Genomic DNA, 16,190 nt, shown 5'->3' with positions numbered 1-16,190 from the left:
GTAGCTTTAAGAAATGGATTGCCTCAGTGGCTGTTGTTAGGCAACCACAGCATTTCACACTGGGTTTCTGTGAGTGAAAGCCAAGGGGAGAGGTCAGGGTCCTTTTCAGGGTGGTTTTTTTTTTTTTTTTTGGCGTTTGAGGGAGGTCTCATGGAGTCCAGGCATTCCTAGTGTTGCCAGTTACAGGTTGACACATTCCTGAAGATTTGGGGGTTGTGCCTTAAAGAGAGTGTGACTTGGGGAGATGAGGAGCCTCAGCCAGATTATATTTATTTACATTGTTTATAGTTTGCTTTTCTCATTTGGACTCAAGGCAGATTTCACAGAGTGAGTCAATACAATCAAAAAGTTGGAGCATTTAATAAACAACACAATAGGAGTACGGTTGTAGAACCAACCAGAAATCTAAAAAGAGGACTAAGGCAAAATCATAAGTTTTACCACAACACATTAAATTATTCCAAAATTACGCGGTAGGATCCTAGTTTCAGTAAGCGGAACACAGTAGCATAGACGACAGTCCCTAAACATTTATCCTAGCAATTTTGTGAAGAACATGAAAGTCAGATCTGTGACTCTGGGTACACTCCTCAATGCTAAAGGATATATCAGCTGATCCTTCAACTACAGAGCCCATCTCCATCCTTGCTTTCTCCCTGTGGTATTTGAGGTTTCGAATGTGGCTAGAGCTATTTCCACAGTCCTAGCATTCATAACATTTCTTCCTAATAAGGGTAAGGTTTCTGTGTAGATTCCACCTCTTTATATAATTTCAGTGCTTTGTATAGTCTGTGGTTGCCTTTTAGGTGCCAAACAGGATAAAAGCTCTATTCACAGGCTACATGGGATCTTAGATGTTTTTGAAAAGTGCTACTCTACCTGAAGCTCTTTTCACACTCTGAGCATTCAAAAGGTTTCTCTCCTGTGTGGGTTCTCTGATGTGTTTAAGTTGGTCTCTCAAGTTGAAGTTTTTTCCTCACTGTGACCATTCAAAAGGTTTCTCTCCGGTGTGGGTTTTTCGATGCTTTTGAAGATGGCTACTCTGACTGAATCTCTTTCCGCACTCTGAGCATTCAAAAGGTTTCTCCCCTGTATGGGTTCTTCGATGTAGTTGAAGCTGGCCACTTGTACGGAATTTCTTTTCACACTCTGAGCAGTCAAAAGGTTTCTCCCCTGTGTGAGATCTTTGGTGCTTCTGAAGAGTGCCACTCTGACTGAATCTCTTTCCACAGTCTGAGCATTCAAAAGGTTTCTCCCCTGTGTGGGTTTTCTGATGCCGTGTAAGAGTGCTACTGTTACTAAATCTCTTTCCACACTCTGAGCACTCAAAAGGTTTCTCCCCTGTGTGGGTTTTCTGATGCCGTGTAAGAGTGCTACTGTTACTAAATCTCTTTCCACACTCTGAGCACTCAAAAGGTTTCTCCCCTGTGTGGGTTTTCTGATGCCGTGTAAGAGTGCTACTGTTACTAAATCTCTTTCCACACTCTGAGCACTCAAAAGGTTTCTCCCCTGTGTGGATTCTTCGATGGACCTGAAAATGGCCACTTCGACTGAATCTCTTTCCACATTCTGAGCATTCAAAGGGTTTCTCCTCTGTGTGGGTTCTTTGATGTTGTTGAAGAGCACCACTCTGACTCAACCACTTTCCACCCTCTGTGTACTCAGAAGATTTCTCCCCTCTGTGGATTTTTTGGTGCACAAGGAGCTGTGATCTGTATTTGAAGTCCTTTCCACACTGAAAAGATTTATGGGCCTTCATTATGTTGTGCTTTCGAAAATGTATATTATCCCTTTTCCCATCAAAGAATGTCTTTTTTCCACCCTCTGAGGAGATAAATGGTTTCCCTCCTGAATGAACAAAGTCTGATTTACCTGAGGTGGTCTTGCCACACTGCGAACTGCTGTAAGGTTTCTCTCTTGTATGTGTTCTTAGATGTCTAATTTGTTCTGCTTTACAAAGGAAGCTCTTTCCACACTCCAGGCATTGATGGGTCTTCTTTCCACTGTGCATTTGTAAATGGATATGATACTGCATTTGATCTGAGAAGTTCATTCCACACTCCAAGCACTTGCCTGTTTCTTCCACCATGTGAATTACTTCATGGAAATCCCCCACTTGGCAAGAAATGATTTTATCAGTCTTCTCAATCATGTGGCTTCCTTTTTGCCTCTTATGTCTGCCTTGATTCCTCAAGTTTCCTCTCCAGTCTTCATTCTTGACTCCATCTGGCAATAGGTGATGAAGTTCCTCATCTTCCTCATCTTCCTCGTTCCTCTGATCATTCCCTGCTGGAATAAAGAGAGAGATCCTGTTAGAACCCACATATAGAAGTCTGATCTGCTGTTGAATTTAAATCTACTCTCTAAATATTTTTAGTGGCTTCTTCCTGCTGTAATAAAGAAAGAGGTCTAATCGGGAGCCGCACAAGAAGCCAAACCACCAATCAGGCCCTGGTCATTAATGGGTGTGCAATTCCTTCCAGGCCCTCCAGTAAAGCTGTTCTTCTATTACCCTTAGGTAGGCTGGACCCTGGTCATAAAGGGAAAAAGTGGCAGAGAATGATTTCCTCACTGTTTACATTTGACTTTCTGCTCTGCCTCTGAGAATTAAATAAGAAAAGATTGGATTTGTACCCCACCCTTCACAACCCAGAGGAGTCTCAGAGGAGCTTACAATCTCGTTTCCCTTCCCCTCCCCACAACTGACACCCTGTGAGGTAGGTGGGGCCGAGAGAGCTCTTTCGAGGACTGCTCCTGAGAGAAAAGCTCTGACAGAACTATGGCTGGCCCAAGGTCATCCAGCAGCTGCAAGTGGAGGAGTGGGGAACCAAACCCAGTTCTCCCAGATTAGGGGGAGAGAGGATCTAAACAAGTGAACCCTCCAGTTCAAGGCCCCCTCCAGTGTTTTTTCGAAGATGTGCAATTATGGGGGGGGGGGGTGGTGCTGGCCTGAAGGCATCCAGGTGAAAGCTGTAGAAAAAGTTCATGGGCCTTTGGCCTTTTCCACATTGACTGTTCTTAACAAACCACCCACCTTTTTTGGATACTGAATATTGGGGGAAAGCCGACAGGAGATGAAAAGTCTCCAGTTCGGGATGGCTCATCTCAGAGAGGTGAGGGGGTAGCTGTTGCTTCTCTACAGGGAGGTGGATTGGAATTGTCCACTGAGACTGTGGCTAGCGATATGGACTCAAGACAAATGTGGACAAACACGACCTAATCAGAGAAAAAGTATAAAGAAAACAGTTGTGAGAGTCTGACCCACAAATCAAGCAGTCAACAAGACTTGCAAAAAAATGCTTCCTGTGTATTACAGTCTAAATTCCTACAAATCATAAGAAAATCCTAGAACAAGCATACATGATCAAAGATACATCATCAACGTCATCTCCGGATTACATAACAACGTTTCAAAATTGGATCTTCCTCAGGAATATTAGAGTGGTACAAAAGCTCTCTTGCTCTTAAAGTGCTTTACAAGTCATGAAAGATAATGCAGTTCATTCAAACAGGATGCTGATCTCAATATGTTCAGGTTCAGATATGCTGCTAAACTTCTAATGGATTCTAATGCTATATAATCTGGAGACGACGTTGATGATGTATCTTTGATCATGTATGCTTGTTCTAGGATTTTCTTATGATTTGTAGGAATTTAGACTGTAATACACAGGAAGCATTTTTTGCAGGTCTTGTTGACTGCTTGATTTGTGGGTCAGACTCTAGCGATATGGACTGCCTGACAAGGTCCCAAGGCAGCAAGAGGAAGGTTGCAGGCTTAACATGTATGGGAAATTACAAGTGTTTATATACAAATGCTAGAAGTGTCTGAGGTACAATTGGGGAGTTGGAGTGCTTGGTGTTGGAGGAAAAAAATAGACATTGTGGGTATTACAGAAACTTGGTGGGATGAGGAAAATCAGTGGGATACGGTGATTCCCAGCTATATAGTATATCGGAAGGATGGGGGGGGGAAGGGTTGGAGGTGGGGTGGTTCTGTATGTCAGAGAGGGTATACAGTCCAATAAGATTGAGAGGGTAAAGGGGTTCGGCAAGGCGGGAACAAACGCATTGGGAAGAGCTCCCAGGTGCTGGCCGAATCAATGGCTCCTTTAAGAAGATTTGAGGGTTCCCAAATTCCAATGAGCTCCCCGCAAAGGAGCTCATTGCAAGGGGCTTGATTTGGACCCCCCCCTGCAAGTGGCAGCAAGTGGGCGCAGGGTCCAAATTTGCCCCGATGCAGGAGCCGACCGAGAGCGCCCTTGTCAGACATGGACAGGACAGGAGAAACTGGAACCTCATCCATACCATCGATGAAGCACAACACTGTGAGTACATTGTAAAGCAGCAACAGAGAGTCTATCATCTATCGTGAAACCCCTTTAAAGTTTAAAAAGACACTGGAATGGAGGGGTAAAGACTTCACTTCCTGCCCCCCTCCTTTCCTCCCAGTGGCTACAAAAAGGATTTAAAGCATCTTTTCAAACGACCTCTTGGGCAAAGAAAACAAAGAGATAGATCTTGTCTAAGACGGTACTTTGTGGAATATAAAATATAAAGTTGGAGGGAAACTAGTTGAACTTGACTCTGAATCTTAGTGAACTAGAAACAGAATCTCCCCCCCTTTCCCCCCCTTGTCTGGAGAAAAAAAGAAAGCAGCTGGAACAGCATGAAGATGTTTTAAAGCATTAAACCAAAGCTGCTGAAATAAGGACTAGGATTTATACTTTAAATAAATGGAATATTAAAACATGATCTCTTAAGGGGGAAAAAGAAAACTAAATCTTACTCTGATCTTTACACTTATTACATTCCCATAACAATTTATGTTTTTCTTTACTGAAACTACAAAACTCCATTTTGTTCTGACCGTAAAATTTAAATAATAGATAGCATCCCCGACTTACGTTGGTATTGTCTTTGTGTTATGACTATAACAAATTGTTGATATATGCTCATTAGAAGCCATGTTATTGTAAAACTTTCTTGGAAAATATTTCTAGAGATTCTTTGGTTTTAACACGTTGTTGAAAACACGGATGGCACAGATAGACTCTTCAAACGGTGCCAGAGGCTTTATTTTCAGATACAGCGGAACTTACAAGCATCAAATGATCACAGGTCTCCTTAAAAGACCTCCATAGTCTAATTCAAAACACAGTAATCGCAGCTGTAAAAAAGGCAGTCAAAGAAGTTTTTTACGCTACACAAGATGAAACGGAAATGCTTATGCAACAAACTAAGAAAGAAAGAGACAGTTCAGATACAATCAAGATGACATGATTCACAAAATGGAGTCTGCGCCTATAAAGAGAAACAAAACTTCTATAAATGTGCATCAGAGACTTTATAAAAGAGCCATTGGTGATGACATTTCGAAAATAAGGAGTCACATGTCACCTCAGAGAGACAAAAGAAACCAACACTTGGATCCATAAACTATTCCAAAGATTGAGTACAGATGTTTATACTCAGAAGATTTCTATATTTATAAGGGGAAAAGACACAGAATTAAGACTTGAGTTTTAAATAGGAGAAATCAGAAAATCAAGAAGAAAAGGAAAACTACAAAAGGGATGGGAAATTTCTGAGGGAATTTCTGAGACTGATAATGGAGTAAGACCATTACATTAATATTCAGAAGAAAATAATGAATTATGCCTTTTTACATATCCAAAGAAAGAACTTAACAAAATGCTTAGACAAAACCTATATCTGTAGAATTAAAGAAACTGTGCATCTATATATTTGCAAATATTATATGATCAGTAGGTGAAAAAATGATATAGCTCTAGATATTGTATGAGGCAGTTTAATAGAGGAAAAGAAAGATTTGAAATGCTATACCCCAATTTTATGTTTGTTAAGAAAATAAAAAAATGTTAAAAAAAGAAGAGGGTAAGAGAATTGGATTCGCTTCTGGAAGTGCTATGGATTGAAATTGTGGGCCCAAAAGGAAGCTTAACACTGGGAGTTTATCATTGCCCACCAGATCAAAAGATAGAGGAGGATTATAAAATGATGAATGAATTAAAAATAGTGGCTAGACAAAAAACACTGTGTCGTAATAGGTGATTTTAACTACCCACACATTGATTGGGTCAATATGTGTTCTAGTCGAGAAAAAGAGATTGAGTTTCTAGACACTCTCAATGACTGTGCTATGAAGCGGATGGTCACAGAACCTACCAGGGGAGAGGCAATCCTGGATTTGGTCTTAAGAATGCCCAAGACCTGGTAAGAGATGTAAAAGTGATTGCAGTGCTTGGGAACAGTGACCATAATGTTATGGAGTTCAATATTTGTATAAATTATTTATTTATTTATTTATTTATTATTTTCAATTTGTATCCCGCCTTGCCTGGCGAACTGGCTCAAGGCAAATTGCCCCAAAAGTTGCCCAAAAATTGCCCAAAAAGACTGACACAACCACTTTTAACTTTAAAAGGGGTAACTTCTCTGATATGAGGGGACATGTGAGGAGGAAACTAAAGGAAAAGTAGAAAGGGTCAAAACCATTGGGGAAGCTTGGAAACTATTTAAAACTATGATCCTAGAAGCTCAGAAAAAATATATACCGCAGGTTAGGAAAGGCACAAATAGGTATTTGTGCCTGCATGGTTAACAAACAAAGTAATGGAAGCTGTGAAAGGTAAGAAGGATTCCTTTAAGCAGTGGAAAGCTAGTCTCAGTGAGGCTGATAAAAGGGAACACAGACTGTGGCAAATAAAATGCAAGTCTGTGATCAGGCAGGCAAAAAGGGAGTATGAGGAGCATATAGCGAAAAATGTAAAGACCAACAATAAAACTTTCTTCAAATACATTAGAAGCAGGAAACCAGCCAGGGAGGCAGTGGGGCCCTTGGATGACCAAGGGGTAAAAGGAGTACTGAAGGATGATAGGGAAATGGCTGAGACGCTGAATGCATTTTTTGCCTCTGTCTTCACTGTGGAAGATGAGAAGTGCTTGCCCACTCCAGAACCACTGATTTCGGGAGCGGTGTTGAGAGACCTGAGTCAGATTGAGGTGACAACTTAAAAACTGATAACTCACCAGGCCCAGATGGCATACATCCGAGAGTTCTGAAAGAACTCAAATGTGAACTTGTGGATCTTCTGACAAAAATATGTAATCTTTAATTAAAATCTGCCTCCATTCTTGAGGACTGGAAGGAAGCTAATGTCACTCCCATCTTTAAGAAGGGTTCCAGAGGAGATCTGGAAAATTACAGCCCAGTCAGTCTGACGTTGATACCATGTAAGTTGGTGGAAACTGTTTTTAAGGAAAGAATTAGTAGGCACATTGATGAACCAAAACTATTGAGGTAGACTCAGCATGGGTTCTGTAAGGGAAGATCTTGTCTCACTAACCTGTTAGTATTCTTTGAGGGGGTAAACAAACATGTGGACAAGGGGGACCCAGTAGATTTTGTTTACCTTGACTTTCAGAGGCACTCCAAAATTCCTCATCAAAGGCTCCTAAGTAAGCTCAATAATCACGGGATAAAAGGACCAGTCCTCTTGTGGATCAAAAACTGGCTAACTAATAGGAAACAGAGAGTATAAATGGGCAATTTTCTCAGTGGAGGGTGGTAAGCAGTGGAGTGCCACAGGGATCAGTACTGGGTCTGATGCTTTTTAACTTGTTCATTAATGATTTGGAGTTGGGAGTAAGCAGTAAAGTGGCTAAATTTGCGGATGATACAAAGTTGTTCAGGGTGGTGAAAACCATAGAGGATTGTGAGGCACTCCAAAGGGATCTGTTCAGGATGGGCAAATGGGCGTCAACATGGCAAATGGGGTTCAATGTGGCCAAGTGCAAAGTGATGCACATTGGAGCCAAAAATCCTAACGATAAATACAGGTTGATGGGGTCTGAACTGTCAGAGACTGACCAAGAGAGAGATCTTGGAGTCGTAGTTGATAACTCACTGAAAATGCCGAGACAGTGTGCGACTGCAATAAAAAAGGCCAACACTATGGTGGGGATTATTAGGAAGGGAACTGAAAACAAATCAGCCAGTATCATAATGTCCCTGTACAAATCGATGGTGTGACCTCATTTGGAATATTGTGTACATTTTTGGTCACCACACCTCAAAAAAGGATATTATAGCTTTGGGAGAACAGCAGAAAAGGGAAACTAGAATGATAAAAGGGTTGGAACACTTTCCCTTGGAAGAAAGGTTAAAGTGCTTCAGGCTCTTTAACTTGGAGAAACAACAGCTGAGGGGTGACATGATCGAGGTTTATAAGATTATGCATGGGATGGAGCAGGTAGAGAAAGAAGTACTTTTCTCCCTTTCTCACAATACAAGAACTCATGGGGACTCCATGAAATTGCTGGGCAGTCGGGTTAGAACAGATAAAAGGTTCTTCCTTGCCTATTCTGTACTCATTCCTTTGACATAATCATGAAGGATACTCACTCGCAGCCAGCTCATCTGGGAAGGAAACACCCTCTGGAGACCCTCCTGAGAAACTCTCCAGCCTTTTTTCGGATGTGAGTCCTCTGTCCGTCTCCACCGCAGTCTCTCTTACGTTCCGTGGTTCTTGGGCACAGAGAAGGAGACCGTGATCATTCTTATATAGGGAAGGAAAGAAATCCAAGAAAGGATTGAAATCTGGTCAAAATCAACGCCCACAATCAGAACCAGGTTTGATTCTCCCACTCCTCCGCTTGCACCTGGCTGGATGACCTCGGGCAAGCCGTAGTTCTGAAGAGCTGTTCTTGGGAAAAGAGCAGTTTCTGTCAAGAGCTCTCTCAGCCCCACCTACCTCACAGGGTGCCTGTTGTGGGGAGGGGAAGGGAAAGGAGTTTGTAAGGCGCTCTGAGACACCTTTGGGTAGTGAAGGGCGGGGTATAAATCCACTCTCTTCTTCTTGTTCTATATACCTGGATTTTCAAAAGGCTTCTGACAAGGTACCTCACCAAAGACTCCTGAGTAAGCTTAAGTGTCATGAGAAAATTGGACCGGTTCGCTTATGAATTAAAATGAAACACAGAGTAGGAAAAAATGGACAGGTTCTCAAAACGGAGGGAAGCAACTAGTGGAGTTTCCACAAGGATCAGTATTGGGGCAGGTACTATTTAATTTCAAACTAGGGGAGAGCAGTGTAGTGCCCAAGTTTGCAGATGACACAAAATTATTATTCAGGATGGTGAAAACCAGGCCTGACTGTGGAAAGTTTCAAGACGATCTCCACAATTTCAGTGAGGGGGCAACATCGTGGGAAATGAAGTTTAGGGCGATGCACAGTGAGACAAAAATGATCCAACGTCAGGTTTTGGCCAATGCTGAGAATGAGAATTAACAATTGTTAATTGTTGGATTGTTTTTAATGCTTGTTGGATTGTTTTTAATGTTTTTAATGTTTAATGTTGCTGTTGTAAGTTGTTTAAATTTTGTACATGGTTTTTTATGGTACAGGGTACCAATTACTGTAAGCCACCCTGAGCCTGCTTGTGGGGAGGGCAGGGTATAAAAATAAATAAATAAATAAATAAATAAATAAATAGGTCTTGTGGCTGTAGTGGACAGTTCAATGGTCGTTCAGCGTGCTGCAGCAGTGAAAAGGGTAAACTCTGTGTTAGGGATGATTAGGAAAGGGACTGAAAATAATGCGGCTGATCGTTTAATACCCCTGTGTAGATCTATGGTGTGGCCTCAGTTGGAATATGTATTCTGGACAAATACAGAACAGAAAAGAGAGAAGAGATTGGATCTATACCCTGCCCTTCACTAGGAAGCTCAGAGCGACTTACAAATCTCCTTTCCCTTCCCCTCCCCACAAAAGGTAGTGAGGTAGGTGGGGCTGAGAGAAGTCTGAGAGAGACCGTTTGGTGTAGTGGTTAAGAGCGCGGACTCTAATCTGAGAGAACCGGGTTTGATTCCCCACTCCTCCACTTGCATCTGCTGGTGTGACCTTGGGTCAGTTACAACTTATTTCAGAGCTGTTCTCTCAAGAGCAGTCCCTGAAAGAGCTCTCTCAGCCCCACCTACATCACAGGGTGTCTGTTGTGCGGAGGGGAAGGGAAAGGAGATTGTAAGCTGCTCTGAGACTCTGAGTGAAGAGAGGCGCATAAACCCAAACTCTTCTTCTTCCTCTTCTTGAAAGCACAGGTCTGAGACAACTGTGACTGACCCAAGGTCACCCAGCAGCTGAATGCAGAGGAGTGGGGAATCAGAGTCATGGGGTATCAAACCGGGTTCTCCAGTACAGAGTACGCTGCTCTTAGCCACGACACCAAACGGGCTCTCAGTTTTGTGTAGCAAAGGGCAGCCAAGATGACCAGAGGATTAGCGCACCTTCCGTGTGAGGAAACGCTGAGGAGTCTGGGGCTTTTCAGTTGAGAAAAGAGACAATGAAGGGGGGGGGACATGATAGAGGTTTAAACAATTATGCATGGGGTGGAAAGAGCTGACAAAGAATAGTTCAACCTCCTCTGGCTGAACTGGTGACCACTCTGGACAATCAGCCACAAGGGCGGGGTATAAATCCAATCTCTTCTTCTTCTTGCTTAGATTTATAAAGTTGATGCGATTGAGTCTTTAACTAGAAAAATTCCATCGGCAGTCTCTCTGACCCGGAATGCCCTATACTGATGGTAGATAGCTCAAATATCAGACTTCATTTGGTGGCATTCATTACCATGGGCAGTAGATTCAGGACAAACAGAAGGAAATCTTTCTTTACACAGAGAGGGATTAAAATGTGGAATTCGCTGCCAGAGGTTGTAGCCATGGCCACAGGAACAGAAAGCTTTAAACGGGGACTAGACAGATTTATGGAGGAAAGGTCTATCAGTGGCTAGTAACCATGGTGACAGAGGGGAACCTCCACACTCAGAGGCATCCCACTGCCAGAGGGCAACATCGCCGGAAGGCCTCAGCCTCTCTGCCCTGTTGTTGGCCCTCCAGAGGAACTGATTGGCCATTGTTTGAGGCAGGAGGCTGGACTAGATGGGCCCTCACTGGTCTGACCTAGCAGGGCTCTTCTGAGGTTCTTCTCAGGGGAAGGCCGAGGCCTCACTGCCCTGTTGTTGGCCCTCCAGAGGAACTGATTGGCCTTTGTTTGAGGCAGGAGGCTGGACTAGATGGGCCCTCACTGGTCTGACCTAGCAGGGCTCTTCTGAGGTTCTTCTCAGGGGAAGGCCGAGGCCTCACTGCCCTGTTGTTGGCCCTCCAGAGGAACTGGTTGGCCACTGGATGAGACAGGAGGAGGGACCAATGCTCCCTCTAAGCTGAGGAGTCTTGTGAGCAAAAATCCTACTTTGGCAGCTACTGGCATTAAAGTTGTGAGCAAATGATTTGGCTACTGCATAAATTAGCTTGCTCTGGAGCCCCTCCTTCCTGAGCTAAGACAAAAACGGGTGAGCTGGAGGCTAAAAAAATGTGAGCTAGCTCACACTAACTCAGCTTAGAGGGAACACTGTGGAGGGGGCTAGATGAACTCTCACTGGTCTGATCCAGCGGGGCTCTTCTTTTGTTCATCTGTTTCTATGTCCTTAAGGACATGCTGTAAAGACTGACTAGTGAGAAATTAGGTTGTGGCCCCTTCCAAAGTCTTTCTGAGGGCCCCTCATCCCCGCCTTGGCCTCTGATCAAGCAGCTTTCTCATGGCTTGGGTGATGATGGCCACAATACCGGCCTCAGTCGCCCCTGAGCCCGCTGGGTGGCTTGGGCCAGCCTACCCACCCATCCTAAACATCACTTTCACTGCCACCCCAATGCTGGAGACCCCAAACGAGAGGCAGATAGCTGGGCAGGCATCAAGACAACGTATCGCAGTTCAGTATTTTGATGCCTGCATCATCCCCAGTGGATGTGGAAGGTCGGTAGTTCAGCAGTTCGAGACCCGGGTGCCGCTTGACGGAGTGAGCTCCCGTCTCTAGTTCCAGCTCCTGCCAACCTAGCAGTTCGAAAGCAAGAAATTGCAAGTAGATAAATAGGTACCACTTCGGTGGGGAGGTAACAGCATTCCCTGCGCCTTGGTGTTTAGTCATGCCGGCCACATGACCACGGAAACGTCTTCGGACAGCGCTGGCTCTTCGGCTTTGAAACGGAGATGAGCACCGCAACCCCAGAGTCGGATTCGACTGGCTTTCGAGCAAGGGAACCTTTACCTTTTACACCCATGGAAGATCCTTACCCAGGGAGGCCACGGTCCCGTAGTTCTCCAGCATGACTTCCCAGTGGAGAGCTCTTTGTCCCGGATCCAGCAGGGCCCACTCCGCCTCAGTGAAATTCACAGCCACCTCCTCAAAGGAAAAGGAATACTGAAAAGGAAAAGCAGATTCCCGCGTCAGAGATCACGCCAGGCAGAGAAAGCACACGGGAGGGGAGCGGTCTGGGAGGGAGCAGGAAGGCTTGGCAGGGGTAAAGGGAGTGGCATTTAGAACCTCTGCAGGAAGGCTTGGCAGGGGTGAAGGGAGCGGCCTTTAGAACCTCTGTCGCTCAGGCACCTTAGCGGCAACTGCAGGAGCAAAAAAACCCCCTGAGAAAAAGTCATCTCCCCTACCTGGAGTGCAGGTCCCGCAGCCATTTCCACATCTCGACAAAATCGATGGCTCAGCACCGTTTCTCCACCGCCTGAGGGAGAGAGAGACAACGGAGGAAGGAAGGGTGTCCGCCTAGACTCCAGAGTCCATTTGCTTGTTCCAGTCCTCCACCCCCTTCACACACACACACACACACACACACCCCTTCTCAGAGTTGTGAGACTTTGCCCAATAGACACTCATTAAAATTTGCCTTGAATTTTAGTCAATTGTGGGATGCGCAGAAGAGAAGCACCGGGTGCCCGCCCCGGGGGCCCAGGACTATTGGGGGGGGGGGAGGTGTTGCATACATTCTGGCGAGACGTTTCAGACTTCTGGGAGACTTGAAATGTGCCCTGTGAACTCTGGAGCTCAAACACGTGACAGTGCCCCTGCTTCAGTATCCTCTTTGGGACTGTGACCCGCCAAGCATCCTCGGAAAGCCTTTGAGCAGGGGCACAGAAACCAAATTATTGGCCTCTGGCAACGGGTTCTAGAAGGTAGGTTGCCTCAGAACATGGTGTGAACCTGTGTGTACGGAAAGTGGCATCATGTCACAGCTAACTTATGGTAAACACACACACCCCCAGTTATTCAAGGCAAGAGACGTTCAGGGAGGGTGTGCCACTGCCTGCCTCTGCAGATCGACCCTGGACTTCTCTGGTGGTCTCCCGTCCAAGTAGGAACCAGAGCTGACTCTGCTTAACTTCCAAGATCTGATCTGATGAGACTGGCCTATTCTGAGTCATCCAAGTCAGGAGAACATGGAGGTTCTACTTATTCACCCTGGGTAACAGCTGCACCCAAACTTGTCTCCCTTTTCTTATTTGAGCCACCTTGAGTCTTTCCAACAGAAAGAAGGAAGGTGAGATACAAAGGTTTTATTTCATGCAAATAAGAATGGAATTGCCTTCCATGAATCTGTCGACTCCCCCTTCAAGTGAGTGGCCAGAAGTCCACTCTGCATAGTGAGCAGAAGGACTTTCTTTTCCTCCTGCCCAAAACCTTCCACCCAACAAATTGACCAGGTGCCCCGATCCCATCTGGGCAGGAGGCACCCTTACCACTTGACGGGGCATCTTGGGCACCCTCCTGGGCCTGCGCCCACTGAGTTTCCTCTGACGGAGCTCCTTCTGCCTCAGAGAACTTCGCCGCCCTCTTCACAGATGGTCCCCACATCTGAAACAACAGCAAGGGACACAGGTCAGAGGAGGAATGAGACAGGCTGAGGGGACGAATCCTGCCCCACTCACAGACTCCTCATCCCACCGTTAACCAGCAGCGCTGCTTCAGACTTAGGGGCAGGAATCAGGGTTGGGTTTTCTTCCCAGCCGAGTGAATTCTCTCCAGGTAGAAATATCTGGCAGGGAAGCCTTAGGATAAGGTCGTTGCTTGAACTGAGCGAAGGAAATCTCCCCTCACCTGTTCTGCCTGCCTCTTCTCCTCTGCCTGACTCAGGAGGAAGCCTTCGGCCAGGGCCACCGCCTGGGAACTGGTCTCCGGCCCGCATCCTCTGACCCAGCCCTGCATTTCCTGGGGCAGGAGAGTCAGGAACTGCTCCAGGATCACCAGGTCTAGGATCTGCTTCTTGGTGTGGCTCTCCGGCTCCAGCCACTGGCGGCAAAGTCCATGGAGCTGGCTGCAAATCTCTCGGGGCCCGACGGCCTCATGGTAGCGGAACTGCCGGAAGCGTCGACAGTGTACCTCTGAGGTCACGGTGTCCTTAGCCAGGATCTCCGCCACGGCTCTTTCCCAGGATTCAACTTCACTCCCTGCTCGGGTGGGATGGGGACGATTGCTTGATCTCTGGTCACTTCCAGGGCCTTCTGGGTCTTCCATCTCATTCGCCTTCTCTTGGGTCGCCTCAGATTCTGGGAAGACGGCCTTTCCCATGGTGGCTGTGAAGAGGGAGAGGAAAAGTTATCAAAAATGCAGAAAGAAACCAGGGGAGGATGGAGGTAGAATCACCAGCCCTGATCAAGGGACCCCTCTGAAGGGTTTCCCCCGGTGGATGAGAAGGAGCGTCCTTGATGTCGTTTGTGAGTCAGGCATCAGGATCAAAGTTCTTTTGCTATATTAGGTGTCAAGGTTCTTTGGATAGGCCTGTTTGGCCTTTCAGGAAAATCAAGCATCTCTGTCTGGCCCTTTAAAAACCTGCTGCGGATGGGATGATTTTGGCCTGGGATGACTAAGCATCAGTCTGTCCTTGGGGGGGGGGGGGGCTCCAAGGGGTAAAGCGGGGGGGGGGGCAAAGGGACTGGTCAGGGCTCGACCCCTGCAGCTGCCTCCTCCTCCACCACCGGCGTTTGGGAAGAGCTCCGTCCCAGCAGCCAGCAGAGGGGAAGAGGTGTATATGGGGGGGTCTCTCCTGGCCAGGGCAGGGGGGGCTGCCGGGAGGAAGGGGAGCGGAGGGGCGGGCAGGGAACCCCCCCCCAAGGGGGACAGAAGATTCGGGGCGGGGAGAAAAACTGGCTAGCATGCCTGGCAGGCGAAGGAGCCGATCGGCATGAATGACCCCTTTCTGTGCCTCCCTGCGACCACGAATTTAATTTGTATTTTATCCTAAGAACATAAGAGACGTCAGTGTTGGATCAGGCCAAAGGCCCATCCAGTCCAACACTCTGTATTACACAGTGGCCAGAAACACCAGTGCCATCAGGAGGTCCACCAGTGGGGCCAGGACACCAGAAGCCCTCCCACTGTTGCCCCCCCAAGCACCAAGAATACAGAGCATCCCTTGCCCCAGACCGAGAGTTCATAGAAGAACATAAGAGAAGCCAATGTTGGATCAGGCTAATGGCCCATCCAGTCCAACACTCTGTGTCACACAGTGGCCAGAAATACCAGGTGCCCTCAGGAGGTCCAGCAGTGGGGCCAGGACACTAGGAGCCCTCCCACTGTTGCCCCGCCCAACACCAAGAAAGCAGAGTACAAGAACATAAGAGAAGCCTGTGTTGGATCAGGCCGAAGGCCCATCTAGTCCAACACTCTGTGTCACACAGTGGCCAGAAATACCAGGTGCCCTCAGGAGGTCCAGCAGTGGGGCCAGGACACTAGGAGCCCTCCCACTGTTGCCCCGCCCAACACCAAGAAAGCAGAGTACAAGAACATAAGAGAAGCCTGTGTTGGATCAGGCCGAAGGCCCATCTAGTCCAACACTCTGTGTCACACAGTGGCCAGAAATACCAGGTGCCCTCAGGAGGTCCAGCAGTGGGGCCAGGACACTAGGAGCCCTCCCACTGTTGCCCCGCCCAACACCAAGAAAGCAGAGTACAAGAACATAAGAGAAGCCTGTGTTGGATCAGGCCGAAGGCCCATCTAGTCCAACACTCTGTGTCACACAGTGGCCAGAAATACCAGGTGCCCTCAGGAGGTCCAGCAGTGGGGCCAGGACACTAGGAGCCCTCCCACTGTTGCCCCGCCCAACACCAAGAAAGCAGAGTACAAGAACATAAGAGAAGCCTGTGTTGGATCAGGCCGAAGGCCCATCTAGTCCAACACTCTGTGTCACACAGTGGCCAGAAATACCAGGTGCCCTCAGGAGGTCCAGCAGTGGGGCCAGGACACTAGGAGCCCTCCCACTGTTGCCCCGCCCAACACCAAGAAAGCAGAGTACAAGAACATAAGAGAAGCCTGTGTTGGATCAGGCC

General features: G+C 46.7%; 1 protein-coding gene across 1 annotated transcript in view; it reads right to left on the bottom strand.

Moving 5' to 3' along the window:
* Positions 1–851: 851 nt before the first annotated feature.
* LOC107106177 (zinc finger protein OZF-like) overlaps positions 852–16,190 on the bottom strand; it is a 20,484-nt gene continuing 5,145 nt past the window's right edge. The window contains exons 2-6 of the mRNA XM_015406289.1: positions 14,203–14,438; positions 13,605–13,719; positions 1,855–2,286; positions 1,024–1,614; positions 852–940 (exon numbers count right to left, since the gene is read on the bottom strand). Coding sequence (XP_015261775.1) covers positions 876–940; positions 1,024–1,614; positions 1,855–2,286; positions 13,605–13,719; positions 14,203–14,438 — 1,439 coding nt within the window. The 3' untranslated portion in view covers positions 852–875. The remainder of the gene's footprint in view (positions 941–1,023; positions 1,615–1,854; positions 2,287–13,604; positions 13,720–14,202; positions 14,439–16,190) is intronic.

This window comes from Gekko japonicus, unplaced genomic scaffold (genome assembly GCF_001447785.1).
Source record: "Gekko japonicus isolate JY-2015 unplaced genomic scaffold, Gekko_japonicus_V1.1 scaffold1578, whole genome shotgun sequence".
Classification (NCBI taxonomy): Eukaryota; Metazoa; Chordata; class Lepidosauria; order Squamata; family Gekkonidae; genus Gekko; species Gekko japonicus.
Note: the sequence above shows the minus strand (reverse complement) of the source record. Positions and strands in the feature narration are given on the sequence as shown.